This window comes from Heterodontus francisci, chromosome 38 (assembly GCF_036365525.1).
Source record: "Heterodontus francisci isolate sHetFra1 chromosome 38, sHetFra1.hap1, whole genome shotgun sequence".
Lineage (NCBI taxonomy): Eukaryota > Metazoa > Chordata > Chondrichthyes > Heterodontiformes > Heterodontidae > Heterodontus > Heterodontus francisci.
The window spans coordinates 14,791,688-14,810,523 of NC_090408.1; the positions used below are offsets into that span (position 1 = coordinate 14,791,688).

The window sequence follows — 18,836 nt, forward strand, 5'->3', positions numbered from 1 at the left end:
GTAGATGGTACACATTGTAGCCACAGTGCACCAGAGGTGGAGGGACTGACTGTTTTTAAGCTGGTGGATGGGGGGGGGGGGGGGGGGGCAGGTGTTGATCTTCTTGAGTGAGTTGCAGTTGCACTCATCCTGGCAAGTGGAGGGTATTCCATCACAGTCCTGACTTGTACCTTGCAGGTGCTGGAAAGGCTTTGTGAGTCAGGAGGTGAGTTACCCGCCACGGAATTCCCAGCCTCTAACCTGCTCTTGCAGCCACAGTATTTATGTGGCTGATCCAGTAACTTTGGTCACTGGTAACCTCCAGGATGTTCATGGTGGGTGATTTAGGGATGGTAACACAGGCCAATGTGAAGAGGAGGTGGTCGGATTCTCTCTTTTTGGAGATTGTTATTGCCTGGCACTTGTGCAGCAAGAATGTTTCTTGTATCCTATTAGCCCAAGCCTGAATGTTGTCCAGGTTTTGATGCATATGGTCACCCAGGAATCCCAAAGTATTTCACAGCCAATGAAGCACTTTTGAAGTGTATTGTATTGTACTGTTCCAACGGAGGAAATCTTGCTGCCAAGTTGTGCTCAACAAGGTCCCTTAAATCACAAAAAGACAACAACCAGATAATCTGTTTTCGGTGTTGGTTGAGAGACAAGTAAACCAAGCAGAACTCATCCAGCTCTTCTTTGTAATATTGCCATGGGATCTTTTATGTCCAACTGAGCAGCCAAATAGGGTTTAACATCTTATCAAAAAGACAGCACCTCCAACAGTGCTGCACTGGGCCAGTCGGCCTCAATGTTTGTGCTCAAACCTTTTGGAATGGGACTTACTCCCTCAACCTTCTGATTCAGAGACAAGAGTGCCGCTGACAGAGCCCCAGTGTGGAATTCAATGTCAACGTTTGCTTCCATTTTTAAAGCTATAGTAACAGCTCTTCCCTGGCATTGCTGCAGGTGATTCAGAGAATAGGATGGAATCTGATCTGTGAATTGTAGCAGGAAATAGGACCTTACAGGAAGTGTTTGCTATATTCAAGGCTTTTAGCAGATTAAAAATACGTGCTGTGCATCGTGTTCTGCAAGTTAGTGTTGCAAGTGGTTTAAAATACTGCACAAACCTCTGCAGCACAGTGAACCCTGACAGTCAGATTGCTGCACAGAATGATCCTGGCTGTTGGAAAACGCCTGTTTGATGTTAGATGATTGCAGCCAGTCCTGTGTAACCGGGATTACTCAAGACACACACTGGGCAATGCAGAGAGGCAACTTGACGTCAAGAAGCGGTCCACACCCCTTGGCTGCCCGGTGAAAGGAAGCTGAGAGCAGGGATATTCAGCAGAGATAGTCCCTGGCACCTGAGAGTTGTTCTGCTCTGAGCAGCTGCTGCCGGATGGACATTGGAGCAATGACTCGGCCGGATTTAAGGAGGCTTTTCTCGGCGTGTGATCTGAACCGCTCGGGGCTGATCGAGATTGAGGATTTCTCCAGCGTGTGCCGGGAGCTCGGGCTCTCTTGCTCCCAGATCGATCCCCTCTTCCACAAGCTGGACGTGGACAATGACGGCTCCATCAACTTCAACGACTTCACCGCCGGCTTCGAGGAAGTTTCCGAAATCCTGGATTTGTCCTCCTTTGGGTCGGATGGGTCACAAGCCGCCTCGAAACTGGCTTGGGAGGAGTTTGAGGAACGATTCGGGAATGGGGTGCAGTACCTCCGCAGGTAGGCAACTTTCCTACCCCTCTCCCTCCCTCACTCAAGGTAGGCAACTTTCCTACCCCTCTCCCTCCCTCACTCCCTCTCCCTCTCCCCCCCTTTCTCACTCACACACACTACTTTCTTATTGTTACATTTTCCATGGACATCTCCATCTGCTTGAAAGCACATTGATCACCCACAGTGAGTTCTGTTCTATCAATACTTAACACAGGTTTGGAACTTGGAGAAAGTTTTAAGGTGATCTTGCTCTTGCTACACTGACCCTTTGGCAGATGAGCGGGAACATTGCCCACACATTGTAGGTGCCATTCAGGAAGGGAATGAACAAAAGTCAGAGTTTTCTTGCACTTTACTGTTTGGCATTTGGGATCATTCTCATACTGGGATTTCTGATTCTGCAGCAGAAAGTAGGGCAAAGTCTTGGAATCTCACAGCACAGAGGGAGGCTTTTCAGCCCATTGTTCTTGTGCTGGTTCTTTGAAAAAAAACACATGAATTTATCAAGCACCATTTACTACCTCAGGATGGCCCAAAGTATTTTGCGACCAATTAAGTACTTTTTAAGTCTAGTCATTGTTGTAATGTAGAGAACTATAATTTGCACACAGCAAGATCCCACAAACAGCAATTAAACCAATGCCCAGATGTTTTTTTATATAGGTGTTGGTTGAAGGCTAAATAATGGCCAGGATACTGGGGAGAATTCCTGTGCTGTTGTTTGAAATAGTGGCATGAGATCTTTTACATCCAGCTGTGATAGCAGACAGGATTCAGTTTAACATCTCATCTAAAAGATAGCACCTCTGACAATGCAGCAGTCCCTCACTGGAGTGTCAGCCTAGGTTATATGTTCAGATCTATTGGGTGAGGATTAAACCCACAAACTACTGACTCAGAGGTGAGAGTGCTTCCATTAAGCCACAATTGACACCTAGGTCATCAACCTGTTGGATAGCGTCATTCATTGTTTGTATTCTTCGATGGGTCAGTTCAGGTTAACCCATTACATGATCATAAATTACAGTGAGTTGGACCTGATGGGAAGTCCTGAGTAGGGGTTACAATCACATTGTTGGACCTGCAACTTGAAAACTACAACATGAATTAAGGATTCTACCATCACCACTGACACAGTAGCATGTGACAAAAAGAGAAATGGAGGAAGAAAAGCAGACAGCCGCAACATAGAAACATCCGAATAACGTATCTTCAATAATCTATTCTGATTGTGCCAGCTGATCACATTGTGGATGTCCTGGCAAGATTCATTTCGAGAATTAGATCCAGCTCTTACGTAAAGATATATACTCCTTTTCTAACTCTGTGATTACCTCTGGGGCTTAAAATAGTGAAAGCAGATGAATTGTAATGTGGATAGAAAACTAAATGATGATAGTTAGTTAGAGATACAGCACTGAAACAGACCCTTCGGCCCACCGAGTCTGTGCCGACCATCAACCACCCAATTATACTAATCCTACACTAATTCCATATTTCTACCACATCCCCACCTATCCCTATATTTCCCTACAACCTACCTATACTAGGAGAAATTTATAATGGCCAATTTACCTATCAACCTGCAAATCTTTGGCATGTGGGAGGAAACTGGAGCACCCGGAGGAAACCCATGCAGACAAAGGGAAAACTTGCAAACTCCACACAGGCAGTACCCAGAATTGAACCCGGGTCGCTGGAGCTGTGAGGCTGCGGTGCTAACCACTGCACCACTGTGCTGCCCTTTAGTTTGTAAAGGTGGGAATAAACATAGCGGTTCAAATCTTACTCAACTTTTTCTGTCATATTTCCAGCTGTAATTTGTCAACACTCCACCTCCAACATTCAGCCTTAAATCTGTGACTTATAAGAGTGGGTTCATCTTGTTTTCAACAACGATTTCCTCTTATTTCTTGTAGAGGAATGTTGTTACTTGTGCACTTGCCTCTTCACAGAAGCATTCTTCAATCCAGTCCCCTCTTCACAAAGATAGTCTTTCCACCTGTTAGTCATTCTGACCTCTACCTCAAATTGTACAATGAATCACTGACAAACTCACAGAATCCTGAGAGTATGGAAAACATGTGAATGTACGACGGGAAGAAAAAGCTCAGCTTGTCCATCAAGCCTGTTGTACACTAATGATGCGTGCAGCAACACGTCTCGACACTTTGCAACACCAGCCTCCCACCAACCCCTGTAAGCATGTAATCTCCTGAGAGAGGCAAAAAAAAACTAGGGCCAATAGGAGGCTATCTTTAGGGGGGTTTTGTTGTGAGATTTCAGTACAGCCACTTGGGATCAAACCAAGTGAAAATAGATGTTGAGCAGAATTTCATCTCAACAACTCTTTAAATCTAATGAAGAAAATATTGATACTGATCCTTTTGGTTGTTTTTTGCTAGTTAATACATTATTGTAGAAAAGTGTGCTAAAAGAATGCAGCAGCAACTAAAGGATATCACATCAAATATTTTATCAAATTGCAGGCTGAATGGATAAATGTCGATCTTAAATACTTAGAACAGGGTTGTCCAGCATAAGGCCTGCGGGCCTGGATCCAGCCTGTGAAAAACTCCCTCCGGCCCGGGAATTTAAACTGTACCCGGGGCCATTCCTTATCCTCGCCGGGGGTCTGTGACTGGAGATGAGAAATTCCCATCGTCAGAGGGGCTTTTAAATAAGATTGCAAGTCAGTTTCACAGCTGACAGATCCTGACGTCAGGAACAGCAGTTTCTGAACTTCGGACAGATTTGGAGTCAGAAACTGCTGTTCTTGATGTCAGGATCTGTCAGCTGTGAAACTGACTTGAGATTTTGATTTAAAACTGATCAACTATTTGCTGAGCGTTCCCGCTCTCTGCAACTGTCAGAGAGACAGAGAGAGAGAAAGGGGGACAGAGAGAGAGGGGGCTAAGAGAGAGAAAGGGGGACAGAGAGAGAGGGGTCTGAGAGAGAGAAAGGGGGACAGAGAGAGAGGGGGCTGAGAGAGAGAGAGGCGGCAGAGAGGGGGCCAAGAGAGAGAAAGGGGGACAGAGAGAGAGGGGGAACAGAGAGAGAGCAAAAGGGGGACTGGGGGGGGCAGAGAGAGAAAGGGGGCAGAGAGAGAGAGAAGGGGGGACAGAGAGAGAAAGAGAGAGGTGGCAGAGAGAGAGAGAGAGAGGGGGGGGACAGAGAGAGAGGGGTACAGAGAGAGAGAGTGATCAAGATCACTCCTGACAGAAGGACATCTATCCGGAATACTCCACATCACTACAACAAGTGTGTCAGTGTGAAAACACTGACTACCTGTGCAAACAAAAAAATGCCAGGTATCTCACGAAATCAGTGTCCAACATAGTGACCAGAAAGTAAGTCAATAAATTAGTTTTCTCATTTAAAGCTTCTTCACAAAAATGTGCCTTTGTTGTTGTTTTGATTAATAATAAGATATATGTTAATGCCTTTATCGTTCCGAAATTGTCTCACTGCCCCACCCCCCCCCCCCCACCACCATGTAAGACAAAAATTTTAATGTGGCCCCCCCCACGTGAAAAGGTTGGACAACCCTGTGCTACGATGTGAAACAGATAGAGTCAGATCCTCAGTTCTCTAAGATGATGAATTGAAGGAGGATCATAAGTTCTCAGTTCTTAAGCCAGGACACCATGGTTATGCAAGGAGCACAAGAACAACTGTAGCTACACAATCAGTGTTCTGGATCATTGTAAATAACTCGCCCAGCTTGCCAGCAGTGGCACTGCATTCTTTTGGCTGGTAGAAAGTGCCACAGATTACCTCATTATCTGGATATCTATCCCCTGACTGTAGAGATTAAACTCTGACTTAACTTTCACATGCTGATCCAGGATCACTGCAACATGCAATAATGTTTGGAAACCTGTCATTTACCATTGTCACTACAGTATAATTTTCTCAAGCCTTTCTGGGCCTCACAATCGCCAAAAGTGAAACAAGGTGTGAGTGCTCACTTCAGTTATGTTTCTTCTGACATCTGCTGCACATTGTAAAAGCACCTTCATACTTAAAAAGTCGTTATCAGCCCTGAAGACCTGATTAATTGATTAATATGTTATTCTGGTATGAGAAGGAATGCATACAATTTGGTCTTAAATGAGAAAATGTTTGGTTCATATTTTGATCTTCTAAAAACTGAACAATTGCAGGGCTATGAGGAAAGAGTAAGGGTGTGGGACCCATGTTCCCTCCAATTTTTCTTTGTTCTGCACTGCCTGCTTATTGCACTGTGCGGTACATTCCAGATTGCTCTGTGACCATGCACTCACACAGCTTAGAGGGAACATTGAGTGAGAATAATTATGTAGCTCTTTCAGGGAATGGGCACAGGCATGATGGACTGAATGGCCTCCTTCTTGGTTGTAAGATTCTATGAACAATATTTTGCATAGTATTGATTGGAAATTGTGTCGAATTGGAAAAGATTTTCATCTTAAGTAGGATTCAGTCTTGAACAATTGTAAGTGATTTCTAGCATATTAAATCTGCTTTTTCTTAAATGTGGTTTTGAGAAATCAGTTAACACATTACCTGGATTGTTGTGACCTTAAACCCCAAAATTGCAAGATCCTGCCCCAGTGTGGAATGGAGGCACAGACTGGAAAACAGAGTGCAGGCATCACCCCTGATTTTAGTTGCTGTAGCGTGGGAAACACTGGGGTAGTTTGTAACTTAGGCTGTGTGGAAAATGGGCATTTGCAGATCAACCAGCTGTTATACACTTTGTCCTGTTTTCCTTTCTACTGACCAGTCCTCGGGTGGGGTGTATCATGCTCCGTCACTGCCCACTTTCCACCCACTGCCGAAAGTTAAAATTTACCCCACTGTGGTTCAAGTGCACTGACCTCCATCCCTGATTCTCTGACCTGCCAAGTGAGCCTTTGTACCAGAAAGGTCTCACAGTTTTGATTCGTTGGCATTGGAGACATCATTTAAAATAATATTTCTCTCCATATTCTTTCATGAGTGCAGCACAGTGATTCTGTGAGTGTATTTGGATTAGCTTGAAAATACTGATCTAATTGATTTTTGTGCCTAACTGCTGAAAGTACAGAAGCAATTTCTATTGATTAGATTTATAGAAAAAGCTAGCCATCAATGTTGAATTAAAGGCCCAGTGAAATATTTACCACACTACAGGAATATTTCAGGAGAAAACATTCCAATAGCTTGCACTCAGGTATTCAACTAAAAATCCGGAACTAAAAAGCTGGTTATCAGTAAAAGTGACCATGAAGATGTCGGATTGTTGTAAAAACCCAACTGGTTCACTAATGTCCTTTAGGGAAGGAAACCTACCGGCGTTACCCAGTGGTATTCTATATGTGAGTCCAGCCTCTCACCAGTGTGGTAGATCAACTTTTAAATGCCCTCTGAGCCTGCAAGCCTCTCTGTAGTATCAAAACCTGCTGCAGTGGTTCAAGAAGGCCCACTGCCAACTTCTCAGGGAAACTGGGGATAGGCAATAAATGCCAACCTTGCCAGTGATGCCCACCTCTTGAAAATAAATTTAGATACATGAAAATAGATTTTGTGTAAGGCTGCCACCTTTTGGGAATTTTCAAGACTCTGTCATAATCATGTTCGACCACTGATTTTCAGCCCCAACCTCTGTCAGTCTGTTCTAGAAGTTGCTAATCATTCTTCCTGGTCTCTGCACACATGGATTGTATCAGCTCCTGAATAATGCCTTTGCTCGATTGCATTATTTAGCCATGTTCTTCTTTGCTTGCCTCTTGATCTATTACTATCAACGTCTCAGTAGAAACTGTTTGGGTTTCCTGAACAGTTCAAAACCTGTCATTTCTTCCTGTCATAATTAGCCTCATGACTTCTCTGTCTTCTTGTTAGTTCTTAGTTGAGGAAGTTATATTAATCATTATTCATGTCAAACTAATTTTCAACATATCAGCAATTCCATAACTCAAACTTATCACCCTAACTGCTCATTGGGAGTGTGACCACAATTCACTTTTTAAAATTTATTCATTCTCGGGATGTGGGTGTTTGCTGGCAAGGCCGACATTTATTGACCATCCCTAATTTTCTGGTCTTGATGCAACTGAGTAGCTTTCGAAGTCACTTCACAGAGCAAGTAAGTGTCACATTTTAAGCCAGACCAGGTAAGAACAACAGGTTTCTTTTTTCTAAAGGATATTAGTGAACCGATCGGGTTTTACAACAATCAGACGGCTTCATGGTGACTTGTACTGATACTAGAATTTTTAAAACTGATTTCAAGTTCTCAAACTGCAATGGTGTGATTTAAACTCAGGATTATTGGCCCAGTATCGTAATCGTGTCACAATTGTACCTGCTATTTGGCCTCTTTAATAGCAAAACCTCTCAAGGCACTTCACAGAGGAACTGATTAGATACCAAGCAGGATTTGGGAGAAGCTTAAAGGTGATAAATGTGGATGACTGTGCCTGTGGCAGTGAGAGTTACAAAGGACTGGAGGCAGGTAATGTTTTGGTGGAGAGGTTCTGGAATAAGAGGCACATTACGGTAACATTGAGTTCTGGTCGATCCATGCAAGTCTTAAAATCAGTGACCATGAATTTCCTCGGAGCTGCTTCTGCTTCACTACCTGAAGTTTGCTGGAAGATCATTGGAAACTCAGTTTACATATGTAAACTGTTCTGGCAAAGTTACAGTGAAGTTATGGCTGTGAAGCTGGAGCAGCTCCAAGGAAGCTCCTGGCTAATTATTTAATTTTTTTCAAAAGATAACATGAGGATACTTTGTAATCGGTCAAATACTTGAGAATAAGAGTATTCTACTGGTGCAGTCCTTCAATGTAAATGTTCAGAAAGTTGAAACTATGCAAATATTTGCATTTTAGTTGAGGAAGTTTTTGAAATGTTCTGCAGTTCCTTTTTTGAATTCTACAAAGAATAGCAAATCCATTGGGTGTGCAGGCCTGAAATTATGACCAGGGTTCTGATGTTAACTGGCATGGTCTCTCCACATTCCATGTTCTCTTTCTACCAGAAATGTGATTGGCAATCTGCTGATACAGTGCCTTGGCCTTAGTGTGACCTTGTGCCTGATAATCTGGCAGTGATTTATCATGTTTCCACACATCTGCTGCCCTTATCTTTCTAGGTGGAAGAGGTCACAGGTTTGGAAGGTGCTGTTGAGGAAGACATGGTGAGTTGCTACAGTGCATCTTGTATTTAGTATACACTGCTCCCACTGTGCATTATTGGCGGAGAGAGTGAATGTTTAAGCTGATCAAAAGGGCTGCTTTGTTCTGGATGGTGTCAAGAATCTTGAGTGTTGTTGGAGCTGTACTCATCCAGGCAAGTGGAGAGTATTCCATCACACTCCTAACTTGTACCTTGTGGACAGGCATTGGGTTACTCTCAGCCTCTGACCTGCTGTTGTGGCCACAATATTTATGTGACTTCTCCAGTTCGGTTTCTGGTTAATGGTTTAGTTTTAGTTTAGAGATACAGCACTGAAACAGGCCCTTCGGCCCACCGAGTCTGTGCCGACTATTAACCACCCATTTATACTAATCCTACACTAATTCCATATTCCTACCACATCCCCACCTGTCCCTATATTTCCCTACCACCTACCTATACTAGGGGCAATTGCTAATGGCCAATTTACCTAACAACCTGCAAGTCTTTTGGCATGTGGGAGGAAACCGGAGCACCCGGAGGAAACCCACGCAGACACAGGGAGAACTTGCAAACTCCACACAGGCAGTACCCAGATTTGAACCCAGGTCGCTGGAGCTGTGAGGCTGCGGTGCTAACCACTGCGCCACCCACGTAAACCCCAGGATGTTGATAATCTGTTTTAACTCTGGGTTGAGGGATAAATGTTGGCCAGGACAATGTGATAACTCTCCTGCTCTTCTTTATATAAGGTAATGAGATACATCCAGCTGAGAGGGCAGAGACAACCTTGGTTTCATATTTTATTCAAAAGACAGCGCCTCTGACAATGCACCTCTTCAGTACTAGTGTCAGGCTAAACATTGTGCTCAAGTCTCTCAGGTGGGACCTCAAACAACAACCTTCTGACTCAGAGCTGAGCGCACTAGAACTGGTATTACAATAATCCCAACACCATCTAATCCCTATCAAATAACACATTACGTCTAAATTTTCACACAGTCCTGGAACCCGTGCCTTAAAATACCAAGAACACTTCCACAATACCTCAATAAAAATATCTTATAAAAATGCCTTTGGGAGAATGTTAGAAGCTATTATTAAAGACATTATAGCAGGGCATTTAGAAAAATTCAAGGTAATCAGGCATGGTTTTGTGAAAGGGAAATCATGTTTATCCAATTTATTGGAGTTCTTTGAGGGAGTTACATGTGCTATAGATAAAGGGGAACCGGTGGTTGCATTGTACTTAGATTTCCAGAAGGCATTTGATAAGGTGTCACATCAAAGGTTATTGCAGAAAATAAATGCTCATGGTGTAGGGGATAACATATTGGCAGGGATAGAAGATTGGCTAGCTAACAGGAAACAGAGAGTAGGCATACATAGGTCATTTTCTGGTTGGCAAAATGTAACGAGTGGTGTGCCACAGGGATCTGTGCTGGCGCCTCAACTTTTTACAATTTACATAAATGACTTAGATGAAGGGACCGAAGGTCTGGTTGCTAATTTGCTGATGACACAAAGATAGGTAGGAAAGTAACTTGTGAAGAGGACATAAGGGGGCTACAAAGGGATATAGATAGGTTAAGTGAGTGGGCAAAGACCTGGCAAATGAAGTATAATGAAGGGAAGTGTGAAATTGTCCACTTTGGCAGGAAGAATAAAAAAGAAGCATATTATCTAAATGGTGAGAGATTGCAGAGCTCTGAGATGCAGAGAGATCTGGGTCTCCTAGTGCATGAATCGCAAAAGGTTAGTATGCAGGTCCAGCACATAGTTAGGAATGCTAATAGAATATTATCACTTATCACAAGGGGAATTGAATGCAAATGTAGGGAGGTTATGCTTCAGCTATACAGGGCATTGGTGAGACTGCATCTGGAGTACTGTGTACAGTACTGGTCTCCTTATTTAAGGAAGGATGTAAATATGTTGGAGGCAGTACAGAGAAGGTTTACTGGACTAATACCCGGAATGGGTGGGCTGTCTTACGAGGAAAGATTGGACAGGCTAGACTTGTATCCCCTGGAATTTAGAAGAGTAAGAGGTGACTTGGTTGAAACATATAAGATCCTGAGGGGTCTTGACAGGGTGGATGTGGAAAGGATGTTTCCCCTTGTGGGAGAATCTCAAACTAGTGGTCACTGTTTAAAAATAAGGGGTCGCCCATTTAAGACATAGATGAGGCGAAATTTTTTCTCTCAGAGGGTCGTGAGGCTTTGGAATTCTCTTCCTCAAAAGGCAGTGGAAGCAGAGTCTTTGAATATTTTTAAGGCAGAGGTAGATAGATTCTTGATAATCAAGGGGGTGAAAGGTTATTGGGGCTAGGTGGAAATGTGGAACAGTCAGTTCAGCCATGAACTTATTGAATCGTGGAGCAGGCTTGAGGTGCCAAGTGACCTACTCGTGCTCCTAATTTGTATGTTCGTATGTATTTGCCATAAATTAGTGGCCCTGTTAATGTATTGCACATTTCCGAAGATAAAACAATGTACCTTCTGACTCCCTGTGAGCAATGCCATAGCAGATCTGCTCAATAATGCACATCGTGTACATTTCCTGTAAGCATCAAACTAACTTGCTGTCACATTTTTTTCTGTCACACATTGGCTCAAAGTATAACGGCAGCAAATCAGAAAGGGACAACGTCTGAAACAAAAGTGAGAAAAGCACATAGAAAAATAGACCATTTTCCTCCCTCACTCCATGTTTCTTTCTCCTCAGCAACTGAAATTAATCATGTCCAAAATAATGTTTGAAACAAAATAAAAACAAAGAACCTACATATTTCACACAAAGATTGTTAACTCTAGCCATAGAATAGTCTTTTAAGTCTTTTGAAGATGGAAGAGGAAAGAGAAATAAGGGGGGGGGGGGACAGAAAGGGAGGAGAGAGAAATGAAATGGGGAGAGTGAGGGAAAAAGAGGCAAGGGGAGAATGTGTGAAAAAGGGAGAGACTGCGATGGGGGAAGCAAAGAAGATAGAGATTGAAAAAGAAGAAAAATACACAAAGAGAAAGGGAAAAGGAGACTGAGAAAGTGTGGGGGTGGAGAAAGAGGAAAGGGACAGAGAAAAAAAAGTGAAGTGTATGGGAGAGGAGAGAGAGATAAAGCAGAGGGAAAGTAAGAGAGACAAAGGGAAAGGAAGACAGAAAAGGGGACGAACTACTTATCATGCCTTTCATGACCTCAGAACATCCCAAAGTGCTTTACAACCAATTAAGTACTTTTGAAGTGTAGTCACTGTTGTAGTGCAGGAAATGTGGCAGCCAATTTGCACACAGCAAACTCCCACAGCAACAATGACCAGATATACTATATTTTGTTGATGTTGATAAATATTGGGCAGGACAGCAGGGAGAATTCCCCTGCTCTTCTTTGAAATAGTGCCATGGGATCGTTTACATCTACCCAAGAGGGCAGATGGGGTTTTAGTTTAACATCTCATCTGACAGTGCAGCACTTCCTCAGTACTGCACTGGAGTGTCAGCCTAGAGTTTGTGCTTAAGTCACTAGAGTGGGACTTGAATCTACAACCTTTGGACTCAGAGACAAAAGAGGAACGCATTGACCCATGGCTGACACTAAACATGAGTACTTTTGCAGTGTGGTGACTGTTTTAATGTGGGAATAATCAAGGAGGCAGAGACTGGGTGCGAGAGACAATGTAAAAGAGCCTATTGAAACCCACAATTGTATTGCTGATGCCCGGCCCTCTAGGGTGTTCCCAGGGGTCAATTCCTGACCCTCAGGGGAGGGTGTATCTAATCCCTGACCGTGAGGGAGAGACTAATCCCGAAGTGGAGTCTGATGCCAGGGGTGGGAGGGGCTGGTTTAAATGGGGGCGGTGGGGAGGACTGATGGTGGGGGAGCTTGGGGTCCAGGAGGAAGCACTTCTGCTCCTTCTGCCCACAAGGAGTGTTCCCCAAGGATCTCCTTGCATCGGTGCAGCTGCCAGGTTTCCTGAGGTGCTTGAAAGTCGGCCGACCACAGTTAAACCTGCAGAGCAGGTTAAATTCGAGGCTTCCACCATCATTATCACATTTAAAATACCAATCTGCCAACTAGGTGCGGGTTAGCTGCCCACCCCATGTCCCACCTCAGTAAAACCTGGAAGTTGGTGGGTTGGAGCTGGCTTGGGATTTTGCGAACTTAAACCCCCCCCCCCACCCCACCCACACCCAATTCCACTGATTCACTCAAGTTAAGACTCTTCCAAAATTATGATGGTATATTTACACAGAGAATGATAGAAAGAATCAGAGAGGAAACAAACATACACCGTGGCCGGATTTTGCCCTGATGACGGGAGTCTTCATCCCTGCAAAAGGGTTGGCGAGAGCCCCACATCGCCTCCTCTGGGGAAGGTCCACCAGATCAAGTGCCAGTAGGTACTTACTGGACAGCAACGGGCCTTCCCCCGGATCAAGGTTCTGGGTGATGGAAGTCCCGCCTGCTGAGAGCTGTTGGCCAATCAGAGGCTGGCAGCTTTTTAACTGAGCAGCGCCACCACAGAGGCGGTGGCCGAGGCACTGCAACCAGGCCACAGGTAAGTCAGGGCAGGAGTGGTTTCGTGGGGTGGGGGTCGCGGGGGAGGAGGTGTAGGGGATCAGCAGCAAGGGTAGCAGGATGGTGGCTGTCAGCAGGCCCCACCCCCCCTCCCCCCGCCCCTTCCTGATTCCGGGTCCCTCGTTCAGGCACTGGGTGCCTTTTAACAAGGGGCTTGCCACCCCCCCCCCCACTCCCTCACAGAACCAGCAAGCAGCCCGCACAGGTTTGCTTGATGTGCTTCCCCTGGGGAAAAAGGCCCGCCCACTGCTGGGCTAATTCCGTAATGGTGGGATGAAGCCCTGAATTGGGCATTAATTGCAGTTCACAGGCCTTCCTGCCCCAGACTTAATTTGGCTGCAGGAAAAAAGTTGGCGGGCTCCCCAACTGCCACCATCCCGCCCAATGATATGCTCTCCTCACCTCTAAACCCAACGCGAGGGAGAGCATAAAATTCCCCCAGTTTGTGTGACAGGAAGAGAGAAATGGAGAGAGAGAGAAAGTGTTGAAGAAGAGTTTTCACACACTGGGAAAGAGAACATGCATGGAGAAAGCTAGAAACTATATGAGCTACATAAAGGAGAGAGGACACAGTCTCAAAGAAACATTACTGAGCAGAGACAAAATGAATGAGAGATATTTGGAGCTATTTTAAAGGCTATTTGGTGCCTACCTAACAGCTGGCTACTGCAACAGCTGGTTGTCAAGGCAGCAGATGATCACCTCACCAGCTCCTTTCGTGATTAGAGTTTGGATTTAATTACCAATATAGTGCCAACTGTAAGAATGGCTGTTTCAGCATCCAGCTGAACATTCGTAACATCAACAACTTGCATTTATATAGCACCTTGAATGTAGAGCAATCATTCTAAGGTGCTTCACAGAAGTGTTATCAGACCAAAATGGATGTTGAGCCAAAGCAGGGGATATTAGGAGGGGTGACTGAAAGGTTGGATTTCAAGTACTTCTTAAAGGAGACAGAGAAAGGTGGAGGGTTTATGGAGGAAATACTAGAGCGTGGAGCCTGGATGGCTGAAAGTTTGGCTGCCAATGATGTAGTGAAGGAAGGTGGGGGCTGGGAAAAAACAAAAGGTCAGAATCAAAGGAACTCAAAGTTCAGAGACTGGAATTGTAACAGTGGAGGTGGTTAAAGAGATAGGAAGGGGAGAGGCCAGGATGGGATTGGACTAATTTGAACTTTACATTGGAGGCACTGGGGGAATGAGGAACCAGTGTAGGTCAGCAAGATGGGTGATAGGTGAGAGGGACCTTGTGTGGGAATGAGATATGGGCAATAGAGATCTGGATGAGGTGAAGAATGGAAGGTCAGTCAGGAGAGCATTGGTATATTCAAGTCTGAATGTTACTACAGCAGGGATCAACTCTAATAAGCATGAAGTCATGCATACAAGTATATCATAATTAATAATGAGACATTTTCAGGATGTTATTCATTAAAACAATCTTAATAGTCACCAGTGGTGAATTCAGATGAGTTTTATCTCTTTTCGTGTGCCCATTTATTGCTTACTAGTTATATTTTTGAAACCCTTTCTAACATCCTAATTTGACAAATGTGGTGATTTATTGAAGTTATAAATTAATTATGGGTTGATGGATTATTTATTACTGTTATGTTCCCCTTACAATGGAAGCTACAGCATCATTTTGGATCCTTTGTAGATTGAAGTCCCACTCGCTTACATCCCTGGTTTGTGTTATCATAGTTCTCAATATTCAAAACACTTCCACATGTGCCTGTTTTCTCTCTGCACCTCAACAATATAATACTTTCGATCTTTCAGTCCTGAAAAGGCATCACTTTACATACATGATCTGTTGGTTATTACATTTTCTGGACATGCCCACTGAATATATTGCAGGTGACTTTTTTCACATTGCATCTCAAACTGCACCTCCATTACCAGTAAAATGACACCCTTTTGCAAATCTGGCCTGGGTGATTTGAAGCATTGTGCCATTGGTATGTGAATGATAGAGGGCAGCATAGTTCCAGATAGCTGTCACAACACTTTACAGGTTTCTGCTGTTCCTTTAAAAATCGCTGTAATTTAAATATGTCTTGTTCAGCGCTCCTGACAACATTGCAGCCCAACCACGACCTTTGCATTCTCTGGCTCTGAGTACTCTTGGTGGGAATGTCTATCTTATGTCAGCTGTCAGATGTGGAACTTTGACATTAAATTATTTTTACGGATTAAACAAAAACATATGATTCAATTAAAAGTTTAGCTCCTTAATGTTTCCTGTTCCCGTGCCTTAATTTCCTGCTTTAATTGGTGAGAACAGTCTTCTATGACAGTGATGGAATTGAAATGAAATCCCCGTCTGAATAAATATCTTGCAAGACGTTGGACCTTGTTAGACAGCACAGTAAATGTGATATCAAGTGAATGATTTTGATTTGAATGCAGCTCCTCACGTACATGCTGACAGATAAGTTTAGTTTAGTTTAGAGATACAGCACTGAAACAGGCCCTTCTGCCCACCGAGTCTGTGCCGACCATCAACCACCCATTTATACTAATCCTACACTAATTCCATATTCCTACCAAATCCCCACCTGTCCCTATATTTCCCTACCACCTACCTATACTAGGGGCAATTTATAATGGCCAATTTACCTATCAACCTGCAAGTCTTTGGCATAAGCTGAAAGAAATTTAGAGGAGAGTTTAAACTGAAACAGAGGTGCAACTAGATAGTCCCAGTGAGAAAGTGCAATGAGACCAGTTAAATATTGAAATACTTTCATGGCTGCAATGCTGATGATTCCCAATATGGTTCAATGTCAGTTCAAGCTATTCCAGGAATTGCATCTTCTGTCGTATGTAACTACATGTGAATATCGGGTATTAGAAGTTTAAGGAGCCCTATTTCCACGTATTTGTTCGAGAATCCTCGAGTTATTTACAGCAGAGAAGGAGGCCATCAAGTCCATGCTGGCTCTCTGTGACGCTCCCCTGCTCGATCCCTGTAACCTGCAAGTTTATTTCCTTCAAGTGCCCACCCCATTTCTTTTGGAAATCATTGATGGTTTCCGTATAAACTGCCCTCTTTCCAGGTCATTACCACTTGCTGCGTAAAAAAGTTCTTCCTCACATTCCCCCTGCATCTCTTGCCCAAATCCTTCAATCAGTGTCCCCTACTCCTTGCACCAACAGGTCATGAGAACAGAGTTTCCTTGTCTACCTTATCTAAGCCTGCCATATTCTTGTACACCCCGATCAAATCTCCCCTCACTCTCCTTTGCTTCAAAGAGAACAATCCCAGCTTCTCCAACCTAGCATTGTCACCAAAATCTCCCACCCCTTGGACCATTCTGGTAAATCTCCACTGCACCCTCTCCAGGACCCTCACATCCTTCCAAATGTTTGGTGACCAGTACTGGATGCAATAGTTTAGTTGGGGCCTAACCAGAGCTTTATAAAGGTTGAGCATAAATTCCCTTCTTTTGTACTCAATGCTTCTATTTATGAAGCTCAAGATCGCATATGCTTTGTTAATCACTCTCTCAAAATGTCCTGCCACCTTCATAGATCGATGCCTATGCACCACCCAGGTCCCTCTGTTCTTGCAACTTGCCATGAAGTCTATATTGCCTCACCCTCCCCCATCTGTTGAAATATATCACCTCACTTACATACAAACATACGAGCAGACAAATTAGGAGCAGGAGTAGGCCATTCAGCCCCTCAAGCCTACTCTGCCATTTGATAAGTTCATGGCTGATCTGATTGTGGCCTCAACTCTACTTTCCAGTTGACTAGTAAGAACCTTTGACTCCCTTGTCAATCAAGAATCTATATAACTCTACCTTAAAGATATTCAATGACCCAGTCTCCACTGCTGTCTGGGGAAGAGAATTCCACAGACTAACAACACTCAGGGAAAAAAAATTCTCTTCATCTCTGTCTTAAAGGGGAGACCCCTTATTTTTAAACTGTGTCCCCTAGTTCTAGTCTCTCCCATAAGGGTAATCATTCTGTCAGCATCCACCATGTCAAAATCCCCTCAGAATTTTATATGTTTCAATAAGATCACCTCTTATTCTTCTAAACTCCAATGGATAGGCCCAACCTGTCCAACCTATTCTCATAAGATAACCCTTTGATCCCAGTCGAGTGAACCTTCTCTGAACTGCTTCGAATGCAATTATATCCTTTCTTAAGTAGGGAGACCAAAACTGTATGCAGTACTCCAGATGTAGTCTCACCAACGTCCTGCAGCAAAACTTCCCTACTTTTATAACAGCAAAATACTGCAGATGTTGGAAATCTGAAATAAAAACAAGAAATGCTGGAAATACTCAGCAGGTCTGCTGTTTCAGCATGAGCAGTCAATTGTCCCAACTGAACAGATGCTACAATGTGTAGGGATAATGCAAAGTGATGCACTTTGCAGGTTTGTGTTGTGATGGAGCAAGAGTTCTCCACATTGTACTCTGCAATGTCAGATTATCCTTGCCATCTGCACTGACATACGGCAAGTACAGAGATCATTAGCCATCATTAAGTTTGTGAATGAGCAATGGCCTGTGTTGACTATGTGGGACAACATATCAATAGTGCAAGGAAAATGCGATGGAACTTTGTCAAGCAGATTGATAAAAATACAATGCGACTTTGGACTGCATCATTGTAACTATACCTATCTACAATATACCTGGAAGAATTCGATAAGCATTGCTGAAAATAAAGACATTATGTCAAAGCTTTTCGTCTTGCACTCATCAGGACCATCAGCAAGAATATCAATGTAAGGGAAAACAACAAATTTTTACTGTATGAGAAGAGAGTGCTGATTGGTTGGCAAGTGAACTCTGTCAGTCACCGTTAACTGGTGCATTCTCCAGGGCAATGCCTCTACCAATCAGAGTTCACTTGCCAACCAATCAGCACTCTCTTCTCACACAGTATAAATTTGTTGTTTTACCTTACGTTGATATTCTTGCTGATTGTCCTGATGAGTGCAAGATGAAAAGCTTTGGCAATTATGCTGAAGTCAATAATTTTCTTTAATCTATTTTTATATTCTGCAGGTATGTACAATATGCTCATTGTCGCCATTATCTTGATTGACATTCCACAGTTGAGGGAGTGCTGCACTGTCGGAAGTGCCGTCTTTCTGATGAAACATTAAACCGAGGCCCCATTCACCCTCTCAGGTGGGCCTAAAAAATCCATGGCACTATTATGAAGAAAAGTTCTCCCTGGTGACCTGGCCAATATGTATCTCTCAAACAAACCCTTAACAACAGATTATTTTGGCATTACAACAATGATTACACTTCAAAACAAAAGTACTCCATTGGCACAATGGGTTCTTTAAGGCTACTGTCTCAACTTTGCCCAGGAAAACTTCACCTGTATTTTCCTCCCAAAAACTACCAATCCGATTTAAAGTCCACCT

General features: G+C 43.6%; 1 protein-coding gene across 1 annotated transcript; it reads left to right on the forward strand.

Moving 5' to 3' along the window:
* The first annotated feature begins 1,139 nt into the window (after positions 1–1,139).
* LOC137352308 (ras and EF-hand domain-containing protein-like) lies at positions 1,140–18,540 on the forward strand. The gene is made up of 2 exons (XM_068017594.1): positions 1,140–1,710; positions 18,466–18,540. The coding sequence occupies exons 1-2, from the start codon at positions 1,382–1,384 to the stop codon at positions 18,503–18,505; spliced, it is 369 nt and encodes a 122-aa protein (XP_067873695.1). The 5' UTR covers positions 1,140–1,381; the 3' UTR covers positions 18,506–18,540.
* The last annotated feature ends 296 nt before the right edge of the window (positions 18,541–18,836 follow it).

Coding starts and splice junctions, on each gene's coding strand:
- LOC137352308 (XM_068017594.1), top strand. CDS start 1,382: ATGGACATTGGAGCAATGACTCGGCCGGATTTAAGGAGGCTTTTCTCG. Junction 1,711..18,465: donor GGGGTGCAGTACCTCCGCAG/GTAGGCAACTTT, acceptor TATATTCTGCAG/GTATGTACAATATGCTCATT.